This window comes from Mesoplodon bidens (genome assembly GCF_964165515.1).
Source record: "Mesoplodon bidens genome assembly, chromosome: 2".
NCBI lineage: Eukaryota > Metazoa > Chordata > Mammalia > Artiodactyla > Ziphiidae > Mesoplodon > Mesoplodon bidens.
Window position 1 is genome coordinate 138,519,964 of NC_138177.1, and position 22,601 is coordinate 138,542,564.

The following is a 22,601-nucleotide window of genomic DNA, read 5'->3' on the forward strand; positions in this document are numbered from 1 at the left end:
ACCTTTTCACCCCCAAACAACTAGTCCAGGACTCTGTCCCTTAGCAGCTCGTTACTTATCCCCACATTCAAGCTTCCCCGTTTTCACCAGGCCCTTCTTCCCCCACCTCCTCCTTACGACCTTTTTTATAGAGGATGGTATCTGAGATGAAGCATATCTGCATTTTTTTTGTTTTTTTTTTGTTTTTGCACAACAGCCCTATGAGATGAGTGTTCTAACTTGCATTTTATAAAAGAAGGAACTGAACTTCAGGTCAGGAAACATACTCTCCAGATAAATGGTGTGACCAGAATTTGAACCCTGACAGACAGACTCCCAACCCCTCCCTCTGTCACTACTCCGTGCTTCCTGGGGACAATGAGAGTGAGATGACTGTCTTTTCACTTCAGCTTGGGCTACACCCCGCTTTCAGGAAGCTGCCGGACCATGGTTGGCTGTGATACCTTTCTCCAGCTCTTTCTATATTTACCTGAACAGAAGATGGAAGAGCTGAGTTAATATCTGTTACATTAATGCATGAGATTTGCCACAAATAATGCCATGTTATCTCAGTGGAAACATCTGGTTTATGGATCATGAGGAAAAGGGATTTATCAAACTTCACATGAGCTTACTCAAAAAAATATAATATTCTGCAAAGCCATCCATGCTTTGTGCTGATGGCGTTTTAAGTAGAGCAAGAATTGGATTTTTGCAAGTGGTGCTGTAATTTGCAAACCAAGGGCCGCACTGGAAACCATCATTTCAAGGAAGATGTGATTGAGCAGATTTGTTTTCCGCTAAAAGAAAACTGACATGCCAGAGACACAAGGAAAGTTGGCCAATGGAAGTATCTCTGTAATTGTGCCGGATTCAAGTTAATTTCACTGTGGATGCTGGGACTCACCTGAGGAATATTGAGGAGGGTCGCAGTCGGTTTTTGTGGGGCTGGGAACTAGAGCAGGGAGTCTTTATCAAGAAAGCAAGAGCCAGATGAAAAGAGCCTCAAGATCACAAAAGAGGGCCTGAGGATAAAATGCCAGGAGGAAGAGTCAGACAAACTCCAAACAGAGGTGAGCAGGGGGCAGAATGTGGGTAGAGACAGCTGTCAAGGGCGGAGGACAGAGTGAAGGGTTCGGAGTCAAGAGCGTGAGGCAGCTCAATGCTAGTGAGGACGGAGTATTGTTCCAGAAGGAACATTAGCCAACATCTGACCCACTCTCGTTCACTGGGGTTTTAAAAGTTACGGAAAGTGGGGCTTCCCTGGTGGCGCAGTGGTTGAGAGTCCGCCTGCCGATGCAGGGGACACGGGTTCGTGCCCCGGTCCGGGAAGATCCCACATGCCACGGAGCGGCTGGGCCCGTGAGGCATGGCCGCTGAGCCTGCGCGTCCGGAGCCTGTGCTCCGCAACGGGAGAGGCCACAACAGTGAGAGGCCCGCGTACCGAAAAAAAAAAAAAAAAAGTTACGGAAAGAAATGAGAAGGAGGGAAGGAAAGAGAGAAGCCAGATTATAATTTCTCTCCAGCAAAGGAGAACTGAGGTTTGACATGAGAGTCCTTGGCTCAAATCCTACCTTTATTAAATAATAATATTAATTATTATTTTAATTATAATAGAGGACATTTATTGGTCCTCTCCTTGGTTTCAGGTACTGTACAGGTGGTGTACCTACATCAGCTTTAATCCTTACAAAATCCCAGGAAGGTTTCATCATCCCAGTTTTTTTGGTAAAGAAATAAACCATGGAGAGCTTAAACCCCTCATCCAAGGTTACACAGTGACAACTTCTGGCAGTCTCAGGATTTGAGTGCAGATCACCCTGACTCCAAATCTTATTTTTAAGAGTGTGTGACCTTGAGCAATGCAGGTTCCTCATCTGTGACACAGCAAATAATAATAAAAATTCATGTTGTGGAAAGACTCACAAAATAAACAAATCAAAATAAATAAAATAACTCCTACCTATCAGGATTGCCATTAGGATTAAATGAGTTGACAGGGGAAAGTGCTTTGTAAACTGCAATACACCCTACAAATTTTACCATTATTATTATTTCAAAAAAATATGGCTGCTCCCATAAAATAAAACAGTCTGTGGCATATATTTACGACAACATGACTCAGAAACAATTTCCATTCTGATGGGTTGCCTCCCTATCATGTTATTAAAAGGTTAAGGAAAATGAACAATGGAGGATTAAGATTAGATCTTTCACACATGAAACCACAAAATCAATACAGCCCCTGTAATCCATCCGATGTTACGAAGAAATATACCAGAGGAGCCTGGAAATGTCAACAGGTATTGACAAGAAATCTGGCAAGGCGGCCTTGGCCAAGGCTTGGCTGCTGCCTGCCTCACTCCAGCATCCTCCTGGCAAACAGAGACTCACACTCTAAGACATGGAGCGGTGAGGGGACTGAAGAGAGGGGCACTTTTCCTTCTTCCAAAGTTCTGCAGAATTTATGTTTCTGCAATTGGGTCAGAGCTGCCTGGAAAAAACGATAGCCTAAGTAGCACCACGGGGAGCATGTGATTACACTTATCCGTGGCCAATATAAAGCCCATATTTATAAAACCTTCTGTGATTATCCCCATGCTAGGATGGTCATTATCACTGTGGTTCTCATTCAGTATTTAGAGGATGCCAACTCTCTTCCTGGACACCTGTGTGATTGACACCAAAGCTGAAAACTCAAAGCAGCGAGTCCTCCTTGGAGGCTTTATTCTTCCTGCCCAGCTGGAAAGGGATGCCTGGAGATGTCAGAGAAAGAGTTCTGGTGAGTGTTGTGGTTGGGCTTTTGGTCAAAGGCCTGAGATGTGGCTAAATGTAGGCTTAAAGTCTGGCCCTAGGGTGCCCTAAGATAGAATGACCTTTGGATTCATCTTCGTGGCACATGGGTCCACATCTGTGTGACCCTCCTGCCACAGTCCTAGACATTCTTTATACTTCATACCAAGTACTATCCTCTCTACTTTATAGTGTAGAGGATCAGAGAAGCAAAGAAACTTGCCCAAAGTCACAGAGCTAGTAAGGATCAGAATTGAGATTCAAACTTGGCCCATTGTTCCTCCAGTGTCCACACTGCCCGCTCCTTGGCAACTCCCTCTCAAAAGTGTAAATCCTCAGAACAGAAGTAAACACTGTGTCTGGGCTGTTGATGAAAGGCAGAACTGCCTTCCCACCAAAGAGAAAACCAAATAGATGAACCCCAGGGTGGTGTAAGTAACAGGAAAAGGTACCAAAAAGGAGCGGAAGGTCAGAGTAGACTGGAGAGGCCTGGGCTGATTCTAGAAGGTTTGGAGAGAAGCCCTGCCAGCAAGGCCTGCCTGGGAAGGACAGAGCAGACTCAGGGGGCCATTTAGTAGCCCACAGAACGCACTCACAGGCTGGCTTTCTTTCAGCCTCTGAGGACACAGGTTGTCAGATTTGGCGGTAGAAGAGAGCCACTCACTCTGCAAGCATCTGAACACAAGCCAGCCAGCAGCCAGCCTCTTTGGGTCCTTGTGCCCATTTCCAGGAGTCTGGCTCCAGCCATCATCTGCTCTCTGGTCCCTAAAGAAATTCAGGTGACTCTGGCTGGAACACGGGACACACAGGCTTGCCCGTTCTCAGTGAGTCTGCCTGGATCTGAAATGCCCGACTACCCTGTCCACAGGGAGTGTCTTACTGTGTGAGATGTGACTTTCCCAAGGACACATGCAGGTGGTATGCAGGTGGCATGAATGGGTCTCACACCCTGTTCTCTGGTGTGAACCCAGAACTTTCCCTCCCATTCTTTTCTGCCTCTTAGAAGAATCTCAAAGCCCAGGCCAGGCGCTAGGTGTCGGGCAGAACTCTACCTCTGGAAAAGGGCATCTCTCTGCCCCCTTTTCATGCTTGTTCAAGGAAGTCCTTGGAGTTGAGAGCCAGGTCCAGACAGGGGAAGCCTGAGGACAGGAATAAACCTCCACACTTGATATAGAAGCTGAATAATAATGGCTAATACTTATGAAGTATATTCATCACGTGCCATGAATTGTTCTAAATCTTTTATGTAATGTTAACTTGTTAACCTTCACAAGAGCCCTGTGAGGTGGGTACAATTAACCCCATTTTTCCAGACAGGAAAACTGAAGGTAAGAAGCATAGCTAGTAAGTGCAGAAGTCCCCTGCTATAGACTGAATGTTTGTGTTCCCCCAAAATTCGTATGTTGAAACCTAATCCCCAATGTGATGGTATTTGGAGATGGAGCCTTTGAGAGGTGATTAGGTCATGAGGGCAGAGTCATCATAAATGGAATTAGTGCCCTTATAAAAGAGACCCCAGAGAGCACCCTCACCCCTTCTACTAGGTAAGGACACATGAAGTTGGAAAACGGCTGCCTGTGAGCCAAGACGGGGACTCTCTCCAGACACTGAATCTGTTGGCACAGTGATCTTGGACTTCCAACCTCCAGAACTGTGAGAAACAAATGTCTGGTTGTTTATTAGCCACCCAGTCTGGTATTTTGTGATAGCAGCTTAAATGGACAAAGACACCCACTTTTGCACCCTGCAGCAGGGCTACAGAGTCTGTGCATACCCACGGTCCCATATTACCCTCTCAGGAGACAGGGAATTTCTCCATGTCTGGCTCATGTACAGAGACTGTGGTGTCAATTTCCAAGGTGAAGAGAGCCTCTGAGGAAGAGCAATGGCACACTTTGACAAATGCAGTTCTTCAAACGTGGGTCCAGAATCAATAGAATAGTTTATTCAGGATAAATAGAAGCTAGTGAGCTAATATTTTGCATAAAAATCAAAACCATATTTAAATCCACATAGGACTCCTAAAATAACTTTGTTTGTACATCAAGCAATTTTTTAAAAAAAATCTTTCTTGGGCTGATGAGTCAGTATGATTTAGATGCCCAGGTGATTCGTCCTGGACATTGACTCTGCTGTTTATCAACCCTGTGCAGGAGTCAGGCTTGCAAGGCCATGGCTTTCCTCCCCAGCACATGCTGCAAGGTTGGGTACTGGCTGCACTTAGACAGACATTAATGTTCCCTGTGCCAAGAGGGCTATATTCTGGTTTTGCCCACCCTGGGATCTACAATTCTTACATCAGTAGACAGATACAGGAGCCCATCCAAATCAGGTATCCAGCTGGAGGGACATATACATTGGAAATTATGAAATAAACCGTCAAGACAATATCAATAATGATATTGTTAAAGTTTCTTGAAATCTTGGTATACATGGTACTGTGCTAAGTGCCTTCACCAGCCTGAACAAAAAACTCAAGTAACTTGACCCAGGGCCACTCATCCAGTGAGTGGAAGACGCAGGCTTTACAACCAGACATTCTGACCTCAGAGCCTGTTCTCTTAACATGTGTGCAAGGCAAGCCTAGTGTCATATGTCTGATTTATGAATCAGTTAAGCAGAAATATGTAGAATACACTATGGGGTCCTGATGTTGACATCTTCTTCAGCTAAGGGTATATAGCCTCTGTCCAGGTTGGACCATGCCTCCTGCTTTGTTTTGCTTGTAAGGTCTGTTGATCCTCTTCTGAGTGTCCCTGCACTTCTCTCTCTCTCCGGATTGTGTCACTTCCATGTATCAGGAGGCTTTAAATCCTTTGGAGGAAGACCTTGGTCTTTACACCTGCCATTTCTCAAAGTCAGAGTTAAGTCGAGTCCTGATCAGAGAATTGCTGCTTCGCCTGTGAGTCTGGAGATGATGTTTCCCCCTGGTGGCGGGACAGTGGCATACCTATCTCTCTAATCAAAAACCTCTACCCCCCTCTGTGAGCCATATTTTCCAGAAGCAGTGGTTAAAGAAAGGTATCTGTAGACTCTTTTGGGGGAGAAAGAGGCTCTTCCTGATTAAGACTTACATTTTAAAACAACAACAACTTCATTAAACAATGCTACTTCCTGAATGTGGTAGCTGGTCTCCAAAGATGGTTCCCAGTGAGTCACACCTCCCTGTATTCACACCCTTGTGTTGCTCCCTCCCACAAGGGCTGGCCCTGTGACTCACTTTAACCAATACAATGAGACAGAAGCCAGGTAGTACCAGTTCCAGGCTAAAGCTTTGGTCTGGCAGCTTCTTGGAGCCCTGAGCTGCCATGTAAGAAGCCCCTGTGGGGTGGCCACCTGAGAAAGAGGCCCCGAGGAGGTCAGAGGCCCCAGTCAAGCCGTCCCTGCCAATCCTAAGCTGTCCAACTTCCCAGCCAGGTCAACAAACATCTGAGTGGAGAAGCCATTTGGAATGTTCCAGTCCCAGCAGACGTCATATGGAATAGAGATGGCAACTCCTGCTGGGCACTGTTCAAATTCTTGACCTTCAGAATTGTGAGTTAAAATAATTGATGTTTTAAGCCACTCAGTTTTGGGATGATTTTTTAAAATTTTACTTTACTGAAGTATAGTTGATTTACAATATTGTGTTAATTTCTGCTGTACAGCAAAGTGATTCAGTTATACATCTCTATATATTCTTTTCCATTATGGTTTATCACAGGATATTGTATATAGTTCCCTGTGCTGTACAGTAGGACCTTGTTGTAATCCACTCTATATGTAATAGTTTGCATCTGCTAATCCCAAACTCCTAATCCATCCCTCCCCCACTCCCTTGGCATCCACAAGTCTGTTCTCTATGTCTGTGAGTCTATTTCTATAGATAAGTTCATTTGTGTCGTATTTTATACTCCACATATAAGTGATATTATACAGTTTTTGTCTTTCTCTTTCTGACTTACTTCACTTAGTATGGTAATTTCTAGGTCCATCCATGTTGCTGCAGATGGCATTATTTCATTCTTTTTATGTCTGAGTAGTATTCCATTATATATATGTGCCACATCTTCTTTATCCATTCATCTGTCAGTGGACATTTAGGTTTTTTTCATGTCTTGGCTACCGTAAATAGTGCTGCAGTGAACATTGGGGTGCATGTATCTTTTCGAATTATGGTTTTCTCTGGATATATGCCCAGGAGTGGGATTGCTGGGTCATATGGCAGCTCTATTTTTAGTTTTTTTGAGGAACCTCCATACTGTTTTCCATAGTGGCTGTACCAATTTACATTTCCACCGACAGCGTAGGAGGGTTCATTGGGATGATTCTTTGTGGAAACACCAGATCACAGAAACTCTGGGTCATACAATGTAACATCAGTAATTGCATCAGTAATTCAAAAATCTGACCATTCAACCACTTCACTCTTTGGTCAACCACTTCACTCTTTGGTTTGGGGTTTCCAAGCACAGGTGAAGTTTCCCAGAGTTCCTTCCCTGCCCCAAGCCACCACCCCTATGACATCAGGAAAGTACATGATTCTACTCTTTACACTTACTTAGGTCATCATTATAGATGTGTGCAATTACTCGAGTTTATTTCCCCTAGGAACCTGGGAGATCCATGTGGGCATGGAGCAAGGGTGATATTTACTGCTGCATCCCCCAGTTTAGCACAGGGCTCCCTGCATAGTAGACATTAAAAATACCTAAATATTTGAATGAATAAATACATTGGTGCAAAGTTCAGATCGGTATGAAGGTCAAGTAGCTAAGGCAAAGATTGAGAAGTTATTCATTTGCCAGGCTAAGTAAAGTTTGAACTTGATCCACTAGTGAGTGAATGAACAGATGAACAGGGTAGCTTAAATTTCACCATTTGCCACAGTTAATCCACAAAATCAATGTAACTACATAATTCACTGAGTCATGTCAAGTCCTCCAGGTAATTAGTTTCCTGGCACATTGCCAGGTGGAATCCCATTTCCCCTCCTTACATATTTCTAGCATTCCTGGAAATATCTGAAATAGAAAATGAGTACTCAATATTTTATTTTTAAGCAATTGCCTGTACTTTAATCTAAAAACATTTACAAAAACTCGTTGCTCTGGGTTGAACTTGAGATGTTTCATTGCCAATGCCAGTAATGTCAACGGGCTTTATGGGGTCAGTGAAATATCCTCAGAGTTTGGGAACCAAAAATGTGTTTAATAGAAAATATGATGTACCATGCTCCAGTATTAAACATACAATTATGTATAGACTCTGAGAACCACTGGGTGACCTATGAATCATCCATCTTGCCCACGTGTGAATCCCGGACACACTGCTGTTTCACGATCTATGTCTAAAAGTTTTCTCCAGTTTAGGGACTGCATTAAAAGCATGATTTTCACCACTATCATGGCCCACCTGTCTTCTAATGTTTCTTCTTTCCCTCTTCTTCTCAAATATACCGTAGAGGCCTCTCTGATCAGCACTCTTGCCAATGACCAGGAGCCAAGCAGTGTGCCCTCTCTAGCCCCAAATCACTAGCATCAAATCCATTTGTACCTAGAGGGCTTTCCCAATCTTCCCAATTGCATTTGGCAAGTACATCCCAGATGATGGAGGCAGAGCCTGCACAGCTGCCTCTTCCCTCAGCACTCTGGCCAGCCCTCACCTTGGAGCCCACTGCTGGCCTCTCCCATCTACCTGGTCTTCACAGTGCTGACCACCCCCATCAGGGTTGATCCCTTATTCTTGGCGCACATACTCTGTTTTCCTGAACTGTCTGGCTTATGCCCAGTGTCCTATAGCTATTCCTCTCTACTTACAACCAGAGAGAAATAGGTATCTACCCTTTATAGACCATCTACAATAGAAGAAACAGGGCCCCTATGTATTCCATAGAGAAACACACATCCATACTTACATACAGAGATCTACATAGTCAAGGACACAGAATTCAACACAAAAGACAAACCAAACCCTGGCATAGATAGGGAGCCTCCTCTGCTAAACAGATGCTGCTTTTCTGCCACCACCAGAGCTGCGTCATAGACACTGGCTACTGAGATCACTGCTGTGAACCCATGACTCCTTTCCAAGGGATGCTTGCCAATTCCATGAAGTGGGGAATGGGACTTGTAGGAAGGAGGGTGTATTAGTTTAGGTAACGGTAGCCACAACAGAAAACCCCTGAAATCTCAGCAGCTCAACACAATAGAAATTTATTTCTTTTTTTTAAATTTGCATTTCTTTATTTTTATTTTTTTAACTAAAATTGTTTTTAATTTTAAAAAATTTATACAATTTTTAAAGGTTACTTTCCATTTACAGTTATAACAAAATATAGGCTCTATTCCCCATGTTGTACAATACATCCTTGAGCCTATCTTATAGCTCCCACTCCCTGACCCCTGTATTGCCCCTCCCCCCTCCCTCTCCCCACTGGTAACCACTAGTTTGTTCTCTATATCTGTGAGTCTGCTTCTTTTTTGTCATATTCACTAGTTTGTTGTACATTTTAAATTCCACATATAAGGGATAGCATACAGTATTTATCTTTCTCTGTCTGTTTTCTTTCACTGAGCATAATGCCCTCCAAGTGTATCCTTATTGCTGTGAATGGCAAAATATCATTTCTTTTTTCATGGCTGAGTAGCATTCCATTGTATATCATCTCAATAGCTCAACACAATAGAAGTTTCTTTCTTACTCAGGCATAGACTAGTCAACAGGGAGTGGGGAGGATTCTGCTCCACTCAGTCGTGCAGGAGTCGAGGCTGCCAGAGGTTCTGCCCTCTCCAGCACTGGCTTCCAGGGTCACCCTGGGTATCCACATTTGGCAGGCTGATGAGGGAAAAGAGTGTGGAGTGGCACAAGGGAGAGTAAAATGGCACGCATCACTTCTCCTTGTATTCCACGTGACTTTAGTCATAGGGCCAAGTCGAATTGTGGGTGCGCTGGGAAACGTAGTGTAACTGACTGCCTCAGAGGAAGAGGATGGGGATCCATGAACAGCTATTCTCTTTTCCATGAAAAGATGGGACTCTTCATTCATTTTCCTGGCTATCTTTTTTTTCCCCCTTCTCATTTTTCTAGTTCGTAATAGATCCATTTCCTTTTCTCCTGTGGGTTATTGTTTTGCCAACTAGTCCTCCAAAGATCTCGCTGCCCACTCGGTCCATGCACACTTCTTTCTGGCCCCATTTTGCACCACCCTGGTGATAACACCCCCACCGTGGATAAGGAGTTCCAATGTGCATCACCATCTCTGGTGATACAGTTATCACAGCGGTCTGCTAAGGGCTCTTTTAAATCAGGTTCTCCAGGACTCAAGGACAAATCAACAGCAGAAACCTTGGAGACGAGGGGCCCACAGACACTGATTAGGACTCGAACAATAAGAGGGGCATAATGCATTCCCTCCGGGATCCAGGGAAGGTGAGCCTGGAAGACCAGGAACTCAACTTAAGAGAGACAAGCCTGGGCACATCAATCCACAGGACCAGGTAACCAGGAAGGCAACGTGAGCTGTATGGAGGGGGGCTGCTTGGAACAGCTGCCAAGCTCAGCCCTGGGGACTTAATATACCTTCCTTAACAGAGAACCATGATCTCCATCATCATAACCCCACCTTTGTGCACAGCTGCATTGTTTACAAAGCCCTTCACAAAGGGCTTCTGTCAACGACAGGAGACAGATATTACGTTTATGCCTTCTTCTCCTTCTGTGCCACCACTGCCTTAATTCAGGCCCTCATCATCTCTCGGCAGACTATTATAACAGCCTCCTAGCCATCTCTCTGCTCCAATTTGCCTCCCTCTAATCCATTCTCTACACTGCAGCCGAGTAATCTCTCTCACAAAGAAAGCTGGCCCCTTCCTTCCCTCCTGAAACCCATCAAGAGCTCCCCATTGCACTCAGGATAAAATCCGTATCATTAGCCCTGCCCATCAGGCCCCTCCTGCCTGCCTCTCTGGTTTCATTTCTTTCCACTGCTCAAGCTGAACTCCAGACTCCAGCAACACTGAGTGGCTTTGGTTCCGCACAAACCCTGTGCGATTTCTTACCTTTGCATCTTGATTTTTCTGGCCTCTCCCTGTACTGCCACGCGCCCTCCCTTTGGTGCTTGGTTTGCTACCTCCTCCTCACCCCTTAGGGGCCAGCTCAAGCATCACTTTTGAGAAATGTTTCTCAGGGACCACATGCACACGCACACACATGCACATTGGGCTACATCCAAACCATACGAATGCATATCTCCAGCACTGCACTCATTCACACAGTACTGCCCTGATGTATTACTGTGTCTGTCCCTCTCACCAGGGTGTCAGCTCTTACAGGAAGGTCTATTACATATTCATCTTTATATCCAGGCACCTAGCATTGTACCTGGCATCTAGTAGCTCTCAATAAATGATTATTGAAGCATTAGTTCACAAGCCTACATTTGAAACTAGGGAAACCAGTGCTCAGAGGGCTTAAGGGATTTGTCCAGGATATAAACTGATAAATGAGAGAAATGAAATGCCAATCTAGGTCTGTCTGATGTCCAAAACACTTCAGACTACTCCACACTGCCTTCAAAGAGACCACAGATAATTTTGTGAGCTGAAAAATTTCCATCTCTTAAAGGAATTCTTCCTTCTTATTTCATTTTGTTTTTACTTCTTTTGACTCTCAGATCCTTTTGAGAATCTGAGGAAGGCTATGGACTTCTTCTCCAGAAAAATGCACATACACCCCAAGTTTTGTATGTAAAAGAAGAGTGTATTAGCCAGTATAAGGTAGCTGTTACTGCAGTAACATATAGACCACAAAATCTCAATGAAATAGCACAATTAAAGTTTAATTCTCACTCATAGAAAGTTCTTTATGGGTCAGCAGGGACTCTCCTCAACTAGTGTGTCAGGGTTGTAGGCTCCCTCCATCATAAGACCCTGTTATCTCAACACATGCTTTCAAATCACCAGGACAGAAGAAGAGAGAAATAGAAAAGGTACACAGGCTTTTAACTGCTTCAGCATGAAAGTGGCACATGTCTGGGATAAATTGCAAAATGTCCACAAATTCCTTCCCACGTTGTATGCACACCCCTTTACAAAGTGACTTTCCTTTTCCTCCTATCAACAGGTATTATCTGTCTGTGTCTCTTGAATGTGGGCTTGGCCATTTCTCTGGCCAATGGGACATTAAGAAACATACTGCAGTCAGAGGCTTTAAAAGCGCTTGTGCATTGGAGTCTATGCTTTCTTGCTGCTCTTTGGAACCATGAGATCACCATGAAAAAACCTTAGTCTTTTTGGAGACATATGGCTTAGTTACCCTATCACGTCGGCCAATAGCCAGCACCTACAGACCAACAGAATAAATCCTCAAGCAGGTGGGTAAGGCCATTCTGTATCAGCCAGCCCCCTGCTGAACATCTTAGCTGGCTGAGGTTGCATGAATGAACCCAGGCAAGACCAGCAGAACTGCCCAGCTTGCCCAGACTTACTTGATGACCCAAACAATTTTTGAGCTAATAAATGACTATTATTTTAAGCTACTAAATTTGGGGATTATTTGTTATGCAGCAAAAGCTAACTACTATAAAAATAGGTACCAGAGTGCTGCTATAAAAAAAAACAAACCCTAAAACGTGTAGCATTGATTATGGAACTGGAGGCCAGAAAATTAGTTCTCAAAGTCTGGAAGAACAACACTGTCAGTGGATCCATAGACCTAGAGCTATGAATTTCTACATATAATTTAAAAGCCTGAAGGCACATGATTGTTTTCAAAAGCTCTTTCCTGGTCAGAGAAGAGAGCTATGGCCAGAGAATGGTGAGGTGTGATAATTGTGCTAGACCTTCATCAGTCCTGGAAATTCCTAAGAAGAGGGCAAAGCCTTGAAATTACAAAAAGAAGAGGTTAGGAGTCAGAAAAAACTTGACTCTAGTCATAGATTTACTACTTAGCAACTATAGAACCAATTGTGGAACCTCATCTCAGAGGCATGGAAGACGATACTTCGTTTTTATTGTCAAGATCAAACAAGATGATATATGGGGAAAACTGTTAAATTGCTAAGAACTGTCCATGAAAAATATGTGTATTATCAGCACAGCCTGAGGCTGCCATCCTCCTGGCATGACCTCAGGTGAGCGGCACCTAATGCCACCAGGGGGCGCCATGAGGTTGGAATTCCAGGAAACCCATTGGAGCCTGGAGTCAAACCCAGGAGAGACCACTGGGAAGGCTTTCTTGAGAAAGTGACATTAATATGAAACATAAAGAATGAGTCCTATTTAGCCACGTGGCACATATTCTGGGCCGAGAGGACAGCATGCACAAAAAATCTGGAGGTGAGTGAGCACACGATTCATTCATATAACTGCCCTCTAAAATCTGTGGCTTCCTCCCTGAGTCCTAGATTTAGGAGGTGAAAAAAGAACCCTATCTTGTAAGGATGTGGCTCCTCTTAAATGCAGGCAGACACGAGAAAGGACGTGGATCTTTCTTGAAATGCAATTTTCTGCTTCTTTACAAATGATTAACCACCACAATCAATTGTGTCAAAGTTCAGGTCACTGCATCCTTTGGGACAGCAATGAGAAAATGCCTTGTGCTTGGGATAATAATAACTGGAATGCACACAGGATGGCCTGAGAGCAGAACTTGTGTTCTGTGTTCTGGGCACAGTTAATGCGAAGGGTCTTCCGCCTTCTGTGGCTTTCCATCCATCCCCTTGCTACTCTGCCTTATTTGCACTCCCAACCGCAGCCCAGCTACTTCAGCAGACAGGTCAGGATGGGAGCGGGCTGGCACTTCCAACCTGCATCAGAAAGTAAGTTAGGGGCTTAATGTTTTATATAGTCAAGCCTTAAAATAACCTTAGGAAGTAGGTAATAATGCATTATGATCCCCATTTTCCAGATGAAAAACAGTAATAATGCATTATGATCCCCATTTTCCAGATGAAAACAACAGTCTCAGAGAAATTAGGTAGCTTGTTCAAGGAAATCAAATCCAGGCTGTGTTCCTTCTACCAGCCCACCCTCAAGTTGCCCACTGCCTCTCCCCTCCGAGGCTGCTCACCTACACCTGCCAGATCAACAGAGACAAGACGGTCATCGACCATGTTCCTCCATCTCTTCATGGGCTGCAGATGAGTTTCGTAAATGCCAGGTCAGTGCAGTTTGTACTTTAACTTGTTGCTAATAAGGAGTGAGTGATGGGGGTACATCTGAGAGACCAGGCCATTTGTATATGGCCTTCGAGTTTGCACCAGGCCTCTTTTACACGGCGTTTCTGTGCTCCCTGCCAGAGGCAGGGTTGGTACCATCTCCAGGTTGGGATTCGGGGCTGACACTGGTCATACAGTTATCTTTTTTTTTTTTTTTTTTTTTTGCGGTACGCGGGCCCCCCACCGCCGCGGCCTCTCCCGTTGCGGAGCACAGGCTCCAGACGCGCAGGCTCAGCGGCCATGGCCCACGGGCCCAGCCCCTCCGTGGCATGCGGGATCCTCCCGGACCTGGGCACGAACCCGCGTCTCCTGCACCGGCAGGCGGACCCCCAACCACTGCGCCACCAGGGAAGCCCAGTTATCATTTTTATAATGCCTATTTGTGAAACATTTTCACACTTAGCATCTCATCTGAACCCTCCTGACCCGAAGTGATAGGTAGGCAGAGCCCTCCCAGTTTATGTACATAAGAGGAAACAGAATCAAAGAGAGTCAGTAAAAATGTCAGCTCAAAAAAAAAAAAAATCATCTCACTTATAGAGAGAGAACATAGTATGTGCCAGTACTGTTCAAAGTGCTTTAAATATTTCAATTTATCTAATATTCACCACAATCCTGTGAGGTGGGTACTATTTTATCCCTGTTTTGTAGATGAAATTTGGGCCCAGAGAGGTTCATCATTTGCCCTGGGTCCACAGCTGGTGAAAGATACAGAGAGAATCTGAACTCGGGTAGATGGGCTCTAAAGCTCTACAGCCTCTTACTGACTTGCTCAAAATCACATAGCTAGAAAGAGGCAAACTGGAATTCAAAGCCTGGCGTGTCTGGCTCCAGACCCGTATTTACTTAGTGACAATAGCTCACATGTCTGAGTGCCCAGCACGGGCCTGTTCTAAGCGTTTTATTTGTATGCACTTATTTGATCCTCACCACTTTCCAAGTGAGGAAACTGAGGCATAGAAGTAAAGTGACTTGCCCAAGGTCCCAAAGCTGTGGCAGAGAAAGGACTTGAACCCAGGCAGTCCGGACCTAGAGCCCAGCCCTTCTTGCCTCACTAACCGTCTGTCCTCTCAGCTGCTTACCCCAGAGTCTGTTATACGTGAATAAAAACCAAGCTGCAGCACAGGTTTCCATCATTCTCATCGGTTTCTGGAGTCACAGATAAAGTCTTCTGTCTGTGCAAAGTCTAAGGCATTTCTGGTTACTGGCGGCTTTCTGTTTACTTTGCCCAACTGTTTGCTCTCTGGGGACAGAAGCTGGCAGTAGCACTCCCTGTGCAGGCTCTGCATGGATCCAGGAGCCTCAGTCAGATCTCCTGTCGCATAGAGAAAATGAAGACATCCAGGGTGTGGGCTTGGAGGGCACCCGCAGAGCTGTTTCTTCTCTGTGCTGCCCTGGCGTGTCTCAGTTTGCCGGGTTCCAGGTAAGTGACGGTTCCGAATGACTCCCTGATCCATACTATGACGGGGAATATAAAGCAACATCATAGTGACCCTCTCCTTGTCACATGCCTATTAAAAATAAGGAACATCTCCTGAAGCAATCTGCATGCGTTTGATAAAATAATATCAACAACTCTTCAGATTGTTGTGGAACCCAGCGACCAACTTCAACAAAAGTTCTTGTAGGAAACTGACATGTTTCAATGTATTTTGTCATGTTGAGAATACTTGTTCTGTATTCTGAACAAAGCCTTGGCATGATTCTTTATGCAAAAGGGTTGTTATGTATGGGGAAAAAAGCCAATTCATAACAATGATTTTAATATGAGAGTGACCTACCCTACCTGCTCATCAACCTAAACTCTTTGTTCTCAGGCTCTTGCACTCCCTCTCTCTCTCTCTCTCTCTCTCTTTCTTTCTCACACATACACACATTCCAGATGTTCGCAGCAGTCAAATGCTAGCTCATTTATTTCATCATTTTTTTGGTATTTGTTAATAGGGTGCAAAATAGCCTAAAAACAAATATCTGAGTTGAAAGCTCAAACTTAATCTGAGTGGAAGTTCAAACTTGGGCTCCACGGAAACAAGCACCATTGACATGGCAATTGGGGGATCCTTCTGGTACAGGAGAAGCCGCTACCATCAGAGGCTAAAGCTGTCAGCTGTCCAAGGCTCCTTGTGAGCCATCCCGTGGGAAGAAGGACTGTTAATGCCATTCCTCTTACTCATCCCATAAAAGCTGTGTGCACACAGTCTCCCATGGGAGGAACACCTGGTACCCTTTATACGCACCCCCTGGTGTCAGCTCTGCTGAGCACTCAGCCCCCGTTGGGCACCACCCCGAGACTAGGGTGATGAGTGTTCGCTACCCATTGGGCACTCAATGAATAGTAGGTATTATGATTATCAAGAATCTCAACTTGGCCCTGAGAAGAACAAAGAAGCCAAGGCCTTCCTTGTGTGTACTATGTGTCCATCAGGATGCAAGGCAATGTGTCTTGAATGGAGGGTTTAAAGGGATCATAGCAGCCCTACAGATGGACCCCTACGTGAGGCCCCTTGTCAGGCTCTGAGGCTACAGAAGTGAATAGGACACAAAGGGCTCATGTTCTCATGGAGAAAACCAACATGTGAGCACATATTATGTGTGCTGTTGCAATAAATAGCACAGGGGCAGGTGGGAAACAAGAGAGGAGTGACTGGCTTTACCGGAGATGGAGTCTGGCAAGGCTTCTGGAAGAGAGGATGCTTGAGCTAAATCTTTACATAGGAATAGGTATTTGCCAAATGGCCAAGGAGGTGAAGGGTGTTCCAGGCAGAGGAAGCAGCATAGACAAGGGCAGGGAGATGAGAGAGCCTGGCTTGTTCCTGAAGCCACACATCTACTTCAGTAAGCCCTGAGCACAGGTCAAAGTGGGGAGCTGCCAGAGATGGGACCAAGGAAGAGTCAGCAGGAGTCAGATCCTGGGTGGAGCTGGAGCAGGGGGGTGGTGCCTGCACACCAGCTAAGGAGCTTGAACCTTATCCTCTAGGCAGTGGGGAGCCATGGAAGGGTTTTAAGCAAAGGATCGATCGACACAGTCAGATTTATATACAGGAAGTTCACCCAGAGGTAGGAAGTGGAGATGTGAGTGGGTGAGTATACACAACAGGTTGGGAAACCTTGCTTAATCGTCCAGCGATGTCATGAGATGGGGTGTTATCCTTAGTCACTATGTAGAAGAGCAAACGGTCCTCAGAGGAGAGAAGAGATTCATTCACATCTCATGAGTCTCAAACCCTTACCTGAATCCAGGTTTAGTGCTCTGGCCTCTACCCATGATTCCATGGAGCAGTCTTGAACGTGGCATGTGTTTGAATTCCATACACGAAGTGGAGGAATAGCCTTCAGTTCTGCCACAGGAAATGCTGAGACCTCCTTTGTACCAGCTAAGAAAGGTTTCTGTTTTTAGTTACTCTTGTAATCAAGTCAGATGAAATACTCATTATGTCATCTTAAGACTTATGTTTGCTTATTGCCACTCTGTGCCAGGCACTTAGGTATATTAAGTCTAATTCTCAAAGCTATTTGAGATAAGTGCTATTGTTTATAGTTTACAGAGAGGGAAACTGAGATTTGGAGAGAGAACTATCTCTAGGTTCCTCACTTAGTATATCAATATAACAGAATATGGATTCATATCTGTTTTTTTTCTGGTTCCAGAGCCCCTGTATGTCCCTGTATCTTTCTGCCTCTTGCTAATGCATTATCTCTTCTCCACCTGCATTGTGGATCTGACTTGCTGGACTCCCAGGCCATTTCTCTATCTCTGGACCACACATTTGTTGCCTTGAGAGTTTGCTTTAAATTTCATTTCTACAATAGCAAATGACACAGAGAAGAGAAATTGAAAATCCACCACCCAGAAGCTGCCCCCTTCCAGCAAAGAGGAAGGATGCTATTTGCAAAGGATGCAGCTGCCTAACAAATTGTGTGTGACAAGAAAGTTGTTGTGTGTCAGGGCATTTCTACAGAAAGCCAAAATATATTGATGCACCCCGTCTATGTAAGCTTATGGCTCGCAATTTACTGCTGACCTAATCTTGCCGTACGCGATGGATCCATCTTTATTTTGATCAGAGACTCCTGTTAGAAAGAGAGTAGGAGACAGGAACCAAGTGAAATATGTCCTCCTGCTGGCAGCTGCATTCCATGCACCTCGAGGAACGGCAGGTACCTCCTTGCCAGTCCTTACGTAGAGGAAACGTTCCAAGGACTTGTAGAAGGGTGTTTGCTGTAGCATTGTTTGCAACTGCAAAACATGAAAAAAATATATATAAACATCCTTCAAAAAGAAAAAGAATAAGTTGAATGCAGTGTATGTCTTATGATGGAACATGTAGATAAAAGAAAGAAACAAGACCTCTTTATGAATCAACATGGATAGGCCAGAAATACAATGTTGATTGACAAAAGCAAGTTATAGAATACTATGTCCAGTATGAGTGCAGCTCACAAAAGCAACACTATGTGTTGTGTCTATATGTATGTATGTAAACATTTAAAAAACTGGAAGCATGTACAGCAAATTCATGACAGTAGTATCCTCTGAAGAAGAGAGGAAAGTGAACTGGGGCTGGTGTAAACCACAGATGTCAAATTTATAAGGTTATTTTTTATGTAAAAAAAAAAAAGACTTGAAGGAAGCATACCAAAATGTTAACAATTGCCAATCCTGTGTTGTGAATACCTGAGTATTTATTATTTTGTTTTCTGTTCTTCTCTGGGCATGTTTAATTTTTCAACATTAAAAATACATAGAGGGGGCTTCCCTGGTGGCGCAGTGGTTGAGAGTCCGCCTGCCGATGCAGGGGACAGGGGTTCGTGCCCCGGTCTGGGAAGATCCCACATGCCGGGGAGCAGCTGGGCCCGTGAGCCATGGCCGCTGAGCCTGCGCGTCCGGGGCCTGTGCTCCGCAACGGGAGAGGCCACAACAGTGAGAGGCCCGCGTACCGCAAAAAAAAAAAAAAAAAAAAGGATTTTTGAATGACAGAAGTCAAGGCAGTTGGTCAGAACGTCCATCTGGTTCATCTCTGTAAATTCACAGTGTGAAGACACGTGTTATAATAACCATACACAGATGTCCTGACTGCCCCTGTCCTCTGTTGGGTCCATGCTAGTCCCAGGAATTAAAGATGCAATTTAATGCTAGCCTTGCTTTCAGATTTGCATTTTATAGTACTAATAAACCACACACATTTATCCAATGTAATTTACAAACATGCTGTTTATTCAGCTGATTACTTCATTGTATTGCCACCTCCATAATGAAAAGAGATCTGGTGGTTATAACCACTTTTTTTTTTTTTTTTTCCCCGCGGTACGCGGGCCTCTCACTGTTGTGGACTCTCCCGTTGCGGAGCACAGGCTCCGGACGCTCAGGCTCAGCGGCCATGGCTCACGGGCCCAGCCGCTTTGCGGCATGTGGGATCTTCCCAGACCGGGGCATGAACCTGTGTCCCCTGCATCGGCAGGCGGACTCTCAACCACTGCACCACCAGGGAAGCCCTGTAACCACTTTTTACCAAGTTCCTTATGTAAGTGATCATCTTGCCCATTAACAGGCTTTCACATCTCAGAGGGGAAAATAATTGTGACTCTTAATAGCGAGTGTGCACATTATTTACCTACTCTGTCTCCACTGTGGCCTGATTTGGGTGGAAAGTTGCTAAAAACACAATGTAACTATTTCTTAGTGGCAACAGAAAGAGGATACCCTGCAGAGCTGTCAAATACCTACTTAGGAGAAGACAAATCACAGACAATATTGTTTTGTCAAACCTGGGCAGATTAGTAGATAAGAGCACATTCTGAAGCCCCCAGCTGCTGGGCAGCATCCTGCCTCAAGTAACCATTTTAAAGACTACACCTGTGGTTCCCACCAGTCTTTGACCTTTCATTAAAGATCCAGCTTTACTAGGCAATTGATTTTTGCTGATCTCTGGGGTGGTCATGGAGATAGATTTCACTGTGGTTAATATTATCCTCTTTTTTAGGACTCTTGCCAAGTGAGAATGTATTTTAATGACCTTGTCTGGAGTGATATGGTAAAATTTTGAGACAGTGGAAACTATGTGATGCTCTGCCTAATGACTGAATCTTGGACACAGGGATGCAAGAGGCCTTGCATGCAGATGAAGGGGACTGGCAGAGTGGGTGCTGGCCTGGTTCCCTTACGGGCAGCATAGAGAAATGGACCTAACAGAGACTAGAGTTGAGCAGACCTCGGCTTAGACCCCAGCATGACCACATACCAGCTGCATGGCTCTCGGCCATTTCCCTCATCTCTCTGGAAGGTTGCTGCCTTCTAGCATTGCTGTCAGGATTAGATGAGATGGCATGGGCGAAACATCTCAGGCAGGATCTGACACGTCCTGGGCGCTCAACAAACCTTAAATCTCTTTCTCTTCTCTTGTCCCTTTTTACCTTGAAAAGAAACACAAATTACAAAGAATCTTGCAGTGTTATACATTCTTTCAGATGGAAGAAAAATAGAAACCATAATATACCCATCGTATTACACATGGGGAAACCAGAGGCCTAGGCAGATTAAATAACATGCCCATTCATTCCCTCTTTTACTCGATGTCCCAAGACTGCCAGGAACTCAACAAAAAGTGTTGCCTTATCTTCTAGACAGATCTCAGATCTCATATTGTTTGACTGCTCTGCAGATGTGACACCATCTGCCTCTCTCAGCACACCCCCACCCCCACTGGCCTCTCCATCCCCTACCCACCCCTACGTACTGTCCTCCCCTGGCCTGGCGGACACCAGTCTCTCCTTGTCTGCTGGTTGCGCTTATGTTCCCCACGGTCTTGTCCTTGGCTGGCGTCTCTCAAGAACAGTCTAATCCTCTCCCAAAGCTTTTCATGGTCAGATCTGTATCCCTAGTACAAATTCCTCTCCTGAGTTCCAAAACTACGTAGGAACTATTTATCAAATGACTACGTAGGTGTTCCACAGACACCTGGAACTCCATCATGCTCGACAGATTCCTTTGCTACTGAGTTCCCCACTCACCCACCCACTCAAACTAGAAACCAGCATCAACCTAAACCTGTTCCTCTCTCTAACCCACACCCCCCGTCCTATTACCCACCACTCTATCCATTCCACCGGAGAATCCTCTAGTAAGTCTGTCTTCCCCATTCTCTCTCCCCTGGATGCTGCAATGGCGCAGGCTCACATTACTCATTGGTACCACTGCTCGAGCCTCCTACCTGCTTTTCCTGCCTCAGGGCTCTTCCCACCTCCACCCAGCCTCCATACTGCAGCCACGGTGATGTCCTAAAGCTCAGCTCTGACCATGGAGCCTGCATGCTTAAAAACCTTGCCTACTGGATAAAGTCCGGAAGAGCTAAGGCGTGAGGCATGTTTCTCTTTTCTTATCCTAAGCGAAACTGTGAGTTCCAGAAGGCAAAACCTGTGTCTTATAATTCTCTGTATCCTCTTTAGCATAGTATCCTGAACATGGTTTGTTCTCAGAAAAAGTTTCATAGACTCATAATGTGAGAGGGCAACTTAAAGACCACCTAGTCCAAACGTCTCATCTTCCAGGGGATAAAACAGAGGCCCCAAGATGGGGAGGGTATTGCTTGAGGTCATACATCTAGCTGTAGTTGTAATCCCTGCATATCTAAAGCACTTTAGAGTTTATAAAGTGCTTTCACATATACTTTCTTATTTAATCCTACAAATAGCCTAATGAGCTAGGTATTATTCTCTCATTATAGAGGTGAGAAAAGGGAAGCTCACAGAGGTTGAGAAACCAGACCAAGATCATCCAGCTGCTGACGGACTGTCTTCTGATCAGAGTTCAGCACTCTTTGGACCCTACCTAGCCATAATGTCAGGCAGTAACTGAGGGTTCAATAAATACTTGTTGAATGAAATAACCTATACTTGACTGATAAAGGAATAGTCTTGCACAAATGAGCAAATATATATTTATTGAATGGACAGATATGTGGTTGGATATATATTTAATTCCCTTCTGATACTTGACTCTCTTCTCTATGATGACCTTTTAGGGGTGAAAGGCCACCCTCTCTTGAGTCAAATGCAGTCAACGAGAGCCTTGCCAAGAATAGACAGACGCGGAGTGCGGATGTCACCTCAATGCCTATTGATTGCGAACTGTCCAGCTGGTCCTCCTGGACCACATGTGATCCTTGTCAGAAGAAAAGGGTAGGTACCCAGGCCTTGGGAGACCTCTAAGCTTCCAGGAGCCCTAATCCTCAGCAAGATCGGCTGAGGCATTACTGACAGTGCCTGCACCATAGTAGGACCTGGGTAAATGTTGGCTGATTTAGTTAATGGATTTTATTCCTCTGAGTTTCCAAGGACCAATCAGATCCTTTCTTTGACCTTTCAGATTTTTTCCAAGCATATCTGTGCTTGCTCCCATTAGCAGCTTCTTAATTAGACTTCCTACCTCCAACCTTGCTCTTTCAATCCATCTTTCATGGTGCAACCAGGGGAGCTATTGAAAATGAAAGTCTGGGCTTCCCTGGTGGCGCAGTGGTTGGGAGTCTGCCTGCCGATGCAGGGGGCGCGGGTTCGTGCCCCGGTCCGGGAAGATCCCACATGCCGCGGAGCGGCTGGGCCCGTGGGCCGTGGCTGCTGAGCCTGCGCGTCCGGAGCC

The 22,601-nt window shown here is 45.0% G+C and overlaps 1 protein-coding gene across 1 annotated transcript in view; it reads left to right on the forward strand.

Annotated features, from left to right (window-relative positions):
• Positions 1–15,222: 15,222 nt before the first annotated feature.
• C8B (complement C8 beta chain) overlaps positions 15,223–22,601 on the forward strand; it is a 43,668-nt gene continuing 36,289 nt past the window's right edge. Inside the window, exons 1-2 of the mRNA XM_081225990.1 lie at positions 15,223–15,392; positions 21,988–22,144. Coding sequence (XP_081082116.1) covers positions 15,301–15,392; positions 21,988–22,144 — 249 coding nt within the window. The 5' untranslated portion in view covers positions 15,223–15,300. The remainder of the gene's footprint in view (positions 15,393–21,987; positions 22,145–22,601) is intronic.